This window comes from Colobus angolensis, unplaced genomic scaffold (assembly GCF_000951035.1).
Source record: "Colobus angolensis palliatus isolate OR3802 unplaced genomic scaffold, Cang.pa_1.0 Scaffold288, whole genome shotgun sequence".
Lineage (NCBI taxonomy): Eukaryota > Metazoa > Chordata > Mammalia > Primates > Cercopithecidae > Colobus > Colobus angolensis.
Window position 1 is genome coordinate 2,037,855 of NW_012116132.1, and position 13,462 is coordinate 2,051,316.

At 34.9% G+C, this 13,462-nt stretch overlaps 1 protein-coding gene across 1 annotated transcript in view; it reads right to left on the minus strand.

Annotated features, from left to right (window-relative positions):
* CDC42BPA (CDC42 binding protein kinase alpha (DMPK-like)) overlaps positions 1-13,462 on the minus strand; it is a 314,354-nt gene that overhangs the window by 152,869 nt on the left and 148,023 nt on the right. Inside the window, exons 7-8 of the mRNA XM_011948976.1 lie at positions 4,088-4,288; positions 2,214-2,462 (exon numbers count right to left, since the gene is read on the minus strand). Coding sequence (XP_011804366.1) covers positions 2,214-2,462; positions 4,088-4,288 — 450 coding nt within the window. The remainder of the gene's footprint in view (positions 1-2,213; positions 2,463-4,087; positions 4,289-13,462) is intronic.

Consider the following 13,462-nt stretch of genomic DNA (forward strand, 5'->3'; position numbering starts at 1 on the left):
AAAAAAAAAAAAAAAGAGCAGTCGCAGTCATGGGCCAGGCCAGTACAGAAGAGAACAGCAAGACTGTGTTCCAGTAACACATTTACAAAGACAGGCGGTAGGCTGGATTTGGTCTAAAAGCCGTAGTTTGCTGATGCCTAATCTAGACTAGGGGAAGAAAGAATCCTAAATACACAACAGCCTTCATTTTCATGAAGCTGCTCAACAAAGAAGTATTTACACTGATGGGGAACTGGAGCAACTCAATTGTCCAAGAAGAGGGGGACTGTTTAGTAAATCACAGCAGGCGTGACATTCCAGGGACTCTGGCGGGCTCTAAGTACCGTATGGGATTTTTTTTTGGTTTGGGTTTTTTTGTTTTGTTTTGTTGTTTTTTGAGACAGGGTCTTGCTCTGTTGCTCAGCCTAGAGTGCAGTGGCGCGATCATAGCTCACTGCACCTCGAACTCCTGGGCTCATGGGATCCTCCTGCCTCAGCCTCCCTGATAGCTGGTACTACTGGGCAAACACCAGCTCCCTGGTAGTTGGTACTATGGGTGCCACCACACCCAGCTAATTTCTGTATTTTTTGTGAAGACAGTATTTCACCATGTTGGCCAGTCTGGTCTCGAACTCCTGACTTCAAGTGATCCATCTGCCTCAGCCTCCCAAAGTGCTGGGATTACAGGTGTGAGCCACTGTCCCCGGCCTTTAAAAAATATTTTTAAAAAGAAAAAGATCCAGTGTTTTGGGAGGCCAAGGCGGGAGGATTGCTTAAGGCCAGGAGTTGAAGACCAGCTTGGGCAACATAGCAAGACCCTATCTCTAAAAAAGCAAGGTGTGGTGACATGCACCTGTAGTCCCAAATACTCAGAAGGTTGAGATAGAGGAATCCCTTGAGCCTAGGAGTTTGAAGTTGCAGTGAGCTATGACTGCACCACTGTGCTCCAGCCTGGGCAACTGAGCGAGACCCTATTGAAGGAGAAAGCAGAAGGAGGAGAAGAAAAAGAAGAAGAAAGGAGAAGAAGGAGGAGGAGAAGAAGGGAGGGAGGAGAGAGGGAGGAGGGAGAGGAGAAGAAGGAGGAGAAGAAAAAGGAGAAGCAAGGATAAGGAGGAGGAGGAAGAGAAGGCAGGGAAGAGGGAGGGAGGAGGAAGAGGAGGAGGAGGAAAAGGAGAAGGAGAAAGAGGAAGAAGGAGAAGGAAGGAGGAAGGAAGAGAAGGAGGAGGAAGGAGGAAGAGGGGGGAGGAGGAAGGAGAAAGAGGAAGAGGAGGAGGAGGAGGAGAAGGAGGAGGAGGAGAAGGAGAAGGAGAAGGAGGAGAAGAAGGAGAAGAAGAAGAAGAAGAAGACAACGACGACTAAAAATGCAAAAAGCACAAACATTTTAAGTTCTTATTTTCCTAAATTTTAATCTCATATAACGTAAAGGGTTATAGCAGAGGTCGATATACTATGCTGGCCTGTTTTGGCATGGCTCACAAGCTAAGAATGGTTGAATTATTTGGCTAGTGGACTGGCCGAATAATTGGCTTGAGGTCTGCTATTCACCTCAGCCAGGGTTATAGCTCAGGGCTATACCACGTCTGTGGACTATTTTCCCTATTGATTTCCTACCAAGTTAGCTATTGTTAGCAGCAACACACTGGGCTTGGGTATTTAGTCCTGGAATCTGCCCTCTGTATCAGCAAAGCTGCTGATTTTTCTATCCAGTTCCATGTTACTAGTACTACTGTCCCAGACCAAGTCAGTAGTGGGGATGGAAGTGTGTGGTATATGTGACTTTAACTAAAGTTCAGTAGCTTTTCACAAATAAATGCTTCTCAATTTATTTCTCTTCAATTGTTGTATCAAGCCCTGACACGGTTGTTTTTGTAATTTTGTCCAGTTCTATGGTTCTAGAGAGAAATTTGCCAACCTCTTCACTTTGCAATCATAAAATCTGCTTTTTTAAGTATCTAATTTGTTCTCTTAGGAAGCTTAATGGCATAACTTAGATATCTAAGAGGTAAAACTTTGAATTCTAATTTTGTTCTTAGTCACAAATAACTATGTTCACCTCAGTTAACTTTCTTCTTAATTTGATTTGTGACAGAATAAGCAGTGGAAGCCATGATCACTGACTGATAACTGATAATTGTAAAACCATCCTAGCAAAATACTTATAAACCAAAAAATTACTATATAACCATATTAGAAAGAAACAGAGGGACAGAACTTCTTCACAGTGTCATACTTACAGAATTTTTTAAACAATCATCATCTACATCAAAATTCGATGTATCTGTTGGGCTACTAACTTCTGGAATATAAGGTGCTTCACAGTTCCGAATATTATCCCAATCAATTCCACTGAAAAATGGATGTTTCTTAAAGTCTTCTATTCCATTTTGACCAAGTCGATGTTCTCTGCTACAAATGAGCCTTCGAATAAGATCCTTAGCATTTTCAGACACATCAGTCACTTGGGCTGGAAACTGAAACCTCTCCTAAACAGAGAAAAACAGAAACAAAATATATATCAGTGTTTAACATATTAAGTAAGTTGGTTGACTTATTTATTTTCTTAAAAATACATTTTCTTTTAAATATATCTAATAACATGTTGGTGCAAAGTACTAATACTAAAGGAATACAGGGATGAATGACAGAAGATCATTTTCCTAGGACTTTTAATTTCATATATGAGTTATCATGCATGTGCTATAGAAAAAAGAATACATTATACCTTAAATACCTTAAACTGCTATCAGAATGAAGAGAAATTACTTAAAAGTAGTGGAATTTGACTCTATTTAAATCGACCATAGATGATTGATAATGGTCATATAAGTTACATACTAATGATTAATAATATTTTTAAAGTACATAATACGTATCTGACACTATTTAAAATACGTTATTCATTTAACTCATTTAACCCTCAAAACAACCATTTTAGGTGGGTACTCCTACTATGCTACTATTATAGAAGAAATAAAGACACAGAGAATTCAAATAACTTTCTCAACATTACACATCTAGTAAGTGGCAGAACCAGAACTGAAGCTGTAATCTGTGCTGTTAAATATCATGTTATACTACAATATTCTTTTCTAATTCAAATGATGTACATGCTATTTACAACCTTGCTGCTATTTCCAGTCTTTCAACTCTTTGTAACTACTTGAAACATTGTCTTTGCAACCAGGTAGAAAACATAAACCCTATAAAACTGATTTTTATATATGTAAAGCAACTAATCATAATTGCTTCACTGCAACAAATTAAAAAGAACAGATTATCATTCCCTTCTATCAGATATTCATATTCTAGGTTTTTGCAACTGCTCACAATCTTCTAAGACTGCTAATAAAACCTTTCTTCTTATTATTATGAAGTCTATTTCACTTAGTACTAAATACATTAAAGTTTCATTAATTTGTTCTTGTTGTGTTATCTGTGTTGCTTCTAATGTTATCATCATAAATAATATTAGAATAGGTATCCTTATACATATATCTTTGTTCTACTGAAAATGTCATAGGGTAGATTCCTAGACTGAAGTTGCTCAATCAAAACCTCTAACCATTTTTTAAGGCTCTAAGTGCATACTTGTATACTTTCTGAACAAAAAGATTACACCAATTTATATTCCTAACTTAGAATGCCCATCTCACTACATTATTTATGGTACAGAGTACTATTTGTCTTTTGATATTTGCTAATTTGATAAGAAAAAGAGTATCTCATTCTTATTTTAAATTTGTATTGCACTTATTACTACTAAAGTTGAAAATTTTTTTTACACACATTCTAGTCATGATTATACATATACTATATACATATACTATAGTAAGCAACGATCTAAATTCTCTGCTTAGGACCTTTGTTATTCTACTGGAGAGACCACTTAATTTCCTACTTAGCAGCATCTCTAATAAAATACAAGAAAATGAGAACTAGTAACTTATGAATAATTTATGGATTTTTGACTATTTATGTTTGTCGTGTCCCGTACTAGGATAGAAATGTGATTGTTCACTGTTTTTAGAAAAATATTTTCTCTTTAAAAATGATTTTATTATATGTGTTATTTACCACATTAATTTGAACAAAAGTAAAATATACTAACTTTGTGATTCATGATTTTTCCATATGTCTCCACCAGAGATTCTGCATAAAATGGTGTTTCTCCATAAAGCATTTCATACATACAGACCCCCAAAGACCACCAGTCACATTCAGGTCCATATCTGCCTTTTCCATCTTCCATGGCTTGAAGGATTTCAGGAGAGATATAATCTGGGGTTCCTACAGCCACTGAGGACTGAACCTGAAGAAATTTACATTTTTATTAATCTACTATATTAGAAATAAAATAATTTTAAATTTAAAATAGTTACTTAAGATACACCAGACATTATTATCTCATAAACACATCTTTGTCATTATCTGAAAAATAATAATCCTTGTATATTATGTTAAATTTTGTATTATCCCCACATTAATAGTTTTCCAGATTTTGTAACACTATAGAACTTTTATTACAGCTGTTACGTAGCTGATGACACTGAGAGGAACAATTTAAACCATCATACCCATTAACAACAAACTGAATATTTGGTTTAGAACACTCATTATTGATAATTACCTGTCAAACCTATACATGTAAAAAAAAAATGAAGCTGTGAAAATTTTACAATGAGATGGGGGGAAAAAGCTCCTGATATTTAGGCCAACACTATGAAAAGCCTGGAGATTATATTTAAACTCCTTAATAGAAACCTAAGAAAATAAATGTCAATAATGTACAACAAACTACTTACTAATTTAAAAAACTATAAAAGAAGAGGTATATCCTTCAAAAACTAAAGTTCCAATAGAGAGAAAAAGTTGAGTGCTTGTTATAGCAGGTTAGGTTTAACTAGAAAATAGTAATTAAAGCCAGGCATGGTAGCTCACATCTGTAATCCTCGCACTTAGGGAACTCAATGTGGGAGAAACACTTCAGCCCAGGAGTTTGAGATAAGCCTGGGCAACATAGCAAGACCCTGTCTCTATAAAAAAAGTGGAAGAAAAAATAAAACAGGTAACTAGAAAAATCCTGGGTATATTTGTTGTAAGGTACTTTGAAGTAAAAGAATATTGACCCTTTACATGTTTTAGAAGAACTTAGCCAAAACATGAACATTCCTAAAGTAGAATATCAGTTAATATTTTGGATTTTCTAGACTACATTTCCAATTCTGAATAATTAGGAGAGACTTACATTTTAGTAATGAGATTAAATAACTTAAAAACCCTTCCATTTACAAACTCTTAAAAATGCTATATAAGCATCCTGTCTAACATGGTGAAACCCCATCTCTACTAAAATTACAAAAAAATTAGCCGGGTGTGGTGGTGGGTGCCTGCAGTCCCAGCTACTCAGGAGGCTGAGGCAGGAGAATGGCGTGAACCTGCGAGGCAGAGCTTGCTTAGTAAGCAAGACTGCGCCACTGAACTCCAGCCTGGGCAACAGAGCAAGACTCTGTCTCAAAAGGAAAAAAAAAGAAAGCTAGATAAAATATAACAATTATTTGCATAAACATATAAAAGAACTTTTTTACAAAGAGAAATTCTTAGAGGTCAGTAATCAAGAAATGCTTAAAAATCAGAAGAATAAGCATTAGAGCTGAGTGGGGTTGGGAAATTGTTGGTTTTCATTTCCTAGGTTCTCGAATTTTAACATACACAAAAGCGAATACCTTACACTTATATAAGGTAAGAACAAAACAAAAACAAAGGAACAGAAGAAAAGACCTTATGCTTAGCTTACATGAGGTGAGGAGTTTGAAGACAAAGGCTTCCCTATATACACACCCTAAAATGTATACTGTTTAAGAAAAACGGTACATTATAAAAATCTGCCACAAAGCAGAGAAGGACAAGACATTTTATCTATCTTGACTCGTGTGTGATGAATGAAAAATATTGTTCCTGTAGAAATTCATAACATTACATCATATAGTCTCAACATTTGGGATGCAAATGCATACCGCTTCTGTGGTACAAAAGTTCCCAAGCCAAGAAATGGGAGAAAATGTTTGCAATCTACTCATCTGACAAAGGGCTAATATCCAGAATCTACAAAGAACTCAAACAAATTTACAAGAAAAAAACAAACAACTTCATCAAAAAGTGGACTAAGGATATGAACAGATACTTCGCAAAAGAAGACATTCATACAGCCAACAGACACATGAAAAAATGCTCATCATCACTCGCCATCAGAGAAATGCAAATCAAAAACCACAATGAGATACCATCTCACACCAGTTAGAATGGCAATCATTAAAAAGTCAGGAAACAAATGCTGGAGAGGATGTGGAGAAACAGGAACACTTTTACACTGTTGGTGGGACCGTAAACTAGTTCAACCATTGTGGAAAACAGTGTGGCGATTCCTCAAGGATCTAGAACTAGAAATACCATTTGACCCAGCCATCCCATTACTGGGTATATACCCAAAGGATTACAAATCATGCTGCTATAAAGACACATGCACACGTATGTTTACTGCAGCACTATTCACAATAGCAAAGACTTGGAATCAACCCAAATGTCCATCAGTGACAGACTGGATTAAGAAAATGTGGCACATATATACCATGGAATACTATGCAGCCATAAAAAAGGATGAATTCATGTCCTTTGTAGGGACATGGATGCAGTTGGAAACCATCATTCTCTGAAACTATCACAGGAACAGAAAACCAAACACTGCATATTCTCACTCATAGGTGGGAACTAAACAATGAGATGACTTGGACACAGGAAGGGGAACATCACATACCGGGGCCTATTGTGGGGAGGGGGGAGAGGGAAGGGATAGCATTAAGAGATATACCTAATGTAAATGATGAGTTAATGGGTGCAGCACACCAACATGGCACATGTATACATACGTAACAAACCTGCATGTTGTGCACATGTACCCTAGAGCTTAAAGTATAATTTGAAAAAAAAAAAAAGAAAGAAATAAAAAGAAAAAGAAATTGGCATTAACACTGACCCAAGGTTAGTTGCCTCTAGGAAGCAAAACAAATTAAAATCTACTGTGGAGGACACATGCTCAAATTTAGCAGATATAATTCTTAAACACAAAATGTCGCTGAATATGAGCTCACAATCCAATAATATAAACCAAATGAGGAAACTGTCTATTATGAGTAACTCATAAATCCTAACAGAATTGGATCCCTAACAACAATCAGATCCACTCTATGAAATAAGTATATTTAAAATTATTAAAGACCTAAAAAAATCAACAACACAAAAGTTTTTAAAAATCAAACAGAACTCCCAGAAATGAAAATAGTCACTGAAATAAAATAAATGCAATAAATAGGTAAACAGTGGATTAGATACAGTTGACAAGAATAATAAACCTGAAGAAGAGCTGAAGAAATTAACTAGCATCTAATATGAAGACTTAAAAAATGGAAAATTTGGAATAAAGGCTAACACGTACGGACCCTAGAATGGACAAATTCAACACAGCATAAGAGAATGAGATAAAAGAGAGAATAGTGGAAAGCAATATCCAAAGAGACAAAGCTTAAATTTTTTCAAGAATGATATAAGACTTGAATTCTTGGATGCAGGAAGGGCATAAAGTACTTAGAAGAGGTAGAGTACAGTGGCTCACACCTGTAATCCCATCACTTTGGGAAGCTGAGGCAGGTGGATTGCTTGAGCTCAGAAGTTGGAGACCAGCCTGGGCAACATCGTGAAACCACAACTCTACAAAAAATACAAAAATTAGCTGGACATGGTGGCACATGTCTGTAGTCCCAGCTACTTGGGAGGCTGGGGTGGGAGGATTGGCTTGAGCCCGGGAAGTCAAGGTTGCAGTGAGCAGAGATGGCACCACCACACTTCAGCCTGGGCAACAAGAGTGAAACCCTGTCTCAAAACAAAACAAAACAAAACAAAACAAAAAGCACTTAGAAGATAAATAAAAGCAGATTCATGTCTATACATATTGGAATTAAACTACAGATTACCAAAGCCAAAGAGATTTTAAAAACATTAAAGAATAGAGATTATCTACTAAGGAACAACAATTAGACCAACAGCTGAATTATTATTAACTAAAAATTGCAGTCAGAAGAAAATGAAGTTGTACCTTCAAAGTGATAAGACAAAATGATTGTCAATATAATATTACCTACCTACCTAAGGGTATACTTCAGAAAACAAGAAATTTAACCAAGATGGAAGAATGTGATACTAGAAGCAATTATGAACAAAGATATTAGTAAACCTTTTACTAATACATCTAAATGGTGGTTAATTGGATAACACAATGGAGGAGGAGGAGGACAAGGACTAGAAAAAGAGGCAGGAGTAACTACCTTAGGGATGAAAAATAAATTTACCCCATAAATGTATACAACTATAATTTGTCAGTTTACAAATAGAAAAATAAAAATTTTTAAAAAACACCCAGTTTACCTCCCTAAAAAAAATAAGTTGGAAATAAAACACTGGAAAAACAAAAATATATTACTGAGGATGTAAACTGGATTCAAGTATTCTAAATTTCTTAGGTTTTTTTTGTTTTTTTTTTTGTTTTTTTAAGACGGAGTTTTGCTCTGTCGCCCAGGCTGGAGTGCAGTGGCCGGATCTCAGCTCACTGCAAGCTCCGCCTCCCGGGTTTACGCCATTCTCCTGCCTCAGCCTCCCGAGTAGCTGGGACTACAGGCGCCCGCCACCTCGCCCGGCTAGCTTTTTGTATTTTTTTATTAGAGACGGGGTTTCACCGTGTTAGCCAGGATGGTCTCGATCTCCTGACCTCGTGATCCGCCCGTCTCGGCCTCCCAAAGTGCTGGGATTACAGGCTTGAGCCACCGCGCCCGGCTTCTTAGGTTTTTAAAATTTTTTAATTATTATTTTTAACGGTGGTAAAAATACACATAAAATTTACTATCTTAATGATTTTTAGAAGTGTGCAGTTTCAGTGGCATAAGTACCTTCACACTGTTGTGCCACTAGTCCCCACCATCCATCTCTAAAATTTTTTCATCTTGGAAAATTTTAACTCTGTACCCATCAGTAAATCCCCCATTCTCCCTTCCCCTAGACCCTGGCAGCTACCACTGTACTTTGTTTCTTTGAACTTGATTACTATAGTTATCTCACATAAGTGGAATCATAAAATATTTGTACTTTTGTAACTGGCTTATTTCATTAGCATAATGTCCTAAGGTTTCATCCATGTTGTCGCACGTGTCAGAATTTCCTTCCTTTTTAAAATTGATTGATATTCCATTGTATGTATACAGCACATTTTGTTTATCCATTCATCTGTCAATGTACACGGGTTGCTTCCACCCTTTGGCTATTGTGAACAACGCTGCTCTGAAAATGAGTGTACAAATGTATGTTCAACTCCCTGCTTTCACTTCTTTTGGGTATATACCCAGAGGAGGAACTCTGGATCACATGGTAATTCTATTTTCAATTTTTTGAAGAGCTACCCATACCGTTTTCCATATTTTACATTCCCACCAACAGTGCCCAAGGATTCTAATTTATTCACACCCTTGACAACACTTGTTATTTTCTGTTTTTTTTGATAGTAGCAATCCTGCTGAGTGTGAGATGGTGTACCCCTGTGATTCTGATTTGTGTTTCTCTAATTATTAGTGTTCTCTAATTATATGTGCTAATTGTCCATTTAAATATCTTCTTTGGAGAAATGTCTATTTAAGTTCCTTGTCCCAGCACTTTGGGAGGCTGAGGTGGGAGAATCACTTAAGGTCAGGAGTTTGAGACCAACCTGGCCAACAGGGCAAAACCCAGTCTCTACAAAAAAATAAATAAATAAATTAGCTGGGTATGGTAGTGCATGTCTGTAATCCCAGCTACTCAGGTGGCTGAGGCAGGAGAAGTGGACTGAGATCACGCCACTGACACCAGCCTAGGCGACAGAGCAAGACTCTATCTCAACAATAAAATAAAATAAAATAAACAAAATAAAATAAATAAAATAAAATAAAATTCCTTGTCCATTTTTTAACAGGATCCTTTGTTCTTTGTTGCTGACTTGTAGGAGTTCTTTACATATTTTAGAGACTAACCTGTTATTAGACATATGATTTGCAAATATTTTCTCTCATTCCATATGTTGCCTTTTCACTCTGTGCCCTTCGATGCATAGAAGTATTAGTAGAGATATTGCTCCATTTATCTAGTTTTTTTCTTTCGTTGCCTATAATGCTGTGTCATCCCCAAGAAATCACTGCCAAATCCAATGTCATAAAGTTATCACTTCTGTTTTTTTTCTAAGAGTTTCACAGCTTTAGTTTTTGCATTTAGGTCTTTGACCCATTTTGAGTTAATTTTTGTTGTGAGTGTTACGTTGAGTTAATTACAGTGTAAAGTAATCTAAGTTTCCTGTTTTGACTGGGAATGTGGCAGAAACACTGATTAACTCTATAGACAGTAGGTAAACTATAAATGTTTAAAAATGTGATGATAAACACTAAAATACTTAGAATATGTAACTTCCAAACAAATACAGAGAAATTTAAAAGCTAAACTTGACTAAGTCAACAGAAGGCAAGAAAGAAGAAAACAAACTCAAGCCTACATGCAAAGAAATAAGCAAAACCAATAATAAACAGCATATAAGATACTAGAAATAAGTGTATTAATAATCACAAAATTTATAAATGGATTAAATTCACCTATTAAACAAAACTGTTACACTGCACAACACACAAAACCAAAATGAACAAATGGGAAAAACATCAGCAATCATCTGTTTAAAAACGATGCACTTAAAATATCAGGACACAGGAAAGTTGAAAGTAAACAGATGGAAAGGGATATATCAGGCATATGATAAAAGAAAAGAAACTTAAGATAGCTACAGTAATATTAGTTAAATATATTCTAATGTCAAAATCATTGTAAGATTTTTTTTAAAAATTCATTAATATAAAAGAAAATACCCTGGAAGAAATGTGAATTCTGAATAATATATACCTAACAGGCACAGCTACAAAAGAGCTGTGCAAAACATTGATGACTACAAAGAAAAGTTAATAAATTTACCATCATAAGGATTTTTAAACAATGAATAACAGATCAGAGAAATAAAATCGTTAAGAACACAAAAAAGCTGAATGACAAAATTAACAATTTAAATCTTATGTGCATATATATCTGTACCCAAAAGTTAGAAAAAAACAGTATTCTTTTCAAATAAACAGAGAACATATAAAAACTGGCCTGTTACAAAATCACAAAACAAATTTCAAAAAATGTCAAAAAAAAACTAATACCAAATAGACCCAATCTACAGTAAACTGAAACCAGGAAGAACTAACCAAACACATAAATCTAATACTATGGATATTAAAAGGCATATCACTAAATAGTGGTCCACAGAAGAATTCTAACTTAAGTTGGAAAATATTTAGAATTGAACAGTAGAATGCTCTGTATCAAAACTTATGAAGGAAAAGAGAAGCAGAAATAAACAATACTAGGAAAAGGGGGGCAAAACTACACTGTAACAGAGACATTAAAACTAGGAAGAAGGCGGTCTGAATTACTTTATGGCAGTAAAATTGAAAACTCAGAGAAAATGGACAATTTTCATCGAAAAGACTATAACATACTAAAACTCAGGAAGAAACAGAAAATCCAACAGACCTATAATCACTAAAAATTTGAATCAATAGTACAAAATCTATCTGCAAAACCAAATAAAATTGAAGAAAACAAAACTTCACCCAGGCTAAGGTGATTTAAAAGTAAATTCTACCAATGATATAAGTTAACAGATAACTGTATTATAAACTGTTCTAGAGCCAAAATGGGTAAGGGGAAAATATGGGTCCTCTGTTTATTTTATAAGGCTAAAATGACTTAAATCTAAAAATCAGACAAGAACAATTTAAGAAAAAAAATTATACTCCAGTCTGAGGTATGACTAATGTCATGTAAGAATGCCAGGTAACAATACTATACAAAATAGTAGCAGAGTCAACTAGCAATCTGTTAAAATACGGCAATATAACATCTTGATAAAGTTACATTTACTCAAAGGATGAATGATTTAACAATGGAAAAGCTGTCATTTATCAGATTAACAGATTAAAGGAAAAACAACCTAACCTTATCTTGATGGATGCAGAAAAGTAATTTAATTTCAACCAGAATCATAACAGAAAAACTCTGGTAATCAGAAATGAGAAGAAATTTCTTAATTTGATAAGGGATATATACCAAAAGCTAACTTTAAACATTAAACTAATTTGAAGCTACAGAAACAACATCACTGCACCTATTTAACATTGTACTTGTACTGAAGGTCATTAGACTCCATGGTAGGAGAAAAAAAAAAGTACATATAAAGATTGTTGAGAAACAAACCCAAAGTTTGTCATAATTTATGGATTACATGATTTATTGTATGAAAAATCTGGAAGAATCTATAAACTATTTTAAACTGATAAAATTTAGTAAGATTGTTATATTCAAGATGAATATACAACATCAATTCTAATCCTAAAGAAGAGTAACAAGCTATTAAACTGCAAATTTAAACAAGTATCATTTATAATACAGGTAACATTAAAAAACCCACAAGTCACTTAGGAGCAAATCCAACTCATCTGGGTAATGGATTAATAGTGAACATTATGAAACTGTATTAACAGACATAAAAGAAAATCTGAAGCAATAAAAAGAAACACAACATTCATAGATAAGAAGATTCCATGTTGTAGACATAAATGTCCCCAAAATTAAGCTCTAATTTCAATGACAGGTCTTAAATACAGAAGCCAGTGTTTATGAACGATTGTTCACGTGTGTACATGTATGGATATAAAACAATATGATAATCCTAACAATCACAGAGAAAAATAAAGGGCCAAGAATAGCCAAGATAATTTTAGAGCAAGAAAAAGAATTATAGCAAACACTTCACCACCAGAAATTGACTTCTTAAGGTAAAGTGATTCAGCTGGTACGGTTTTGACTGAGATATAAGAGAAAAAGCAAGTTGAAACTTAATTTAAAAGTCACAAATTTGGGAAAGCCTCATAGATTTGAGGCAGTTGTCCAGATAATAAATAATGACCCACACAAAGTCAACAATCATAACATTTCAGGACACTGGGAATAAATAAAACATTCTAAAAGCTTCCAGAGATAGAGAGAAAGGCTGTAATAAAAGGACTGAGACTCAGAATGGCATCAGATGTCTTAACAGCAACACTGTAAGTTAAAAGACAATATAATGCCTTCTAAATTCTAAGAGAAAAAGTTTCAAATCTAGAATACTATGTCCAGACAAATTATCAATAAAATATGAAGGCATTTTTCAGACATGGAAGATTATGAAATATTTACTTCCAATGGAACCTTCCTCAGGCAGCTATCAACAAATGGGATCCAGGAAACAAAGTCCGATACTAGTGAACAACAAAAATTCCATGAAGAT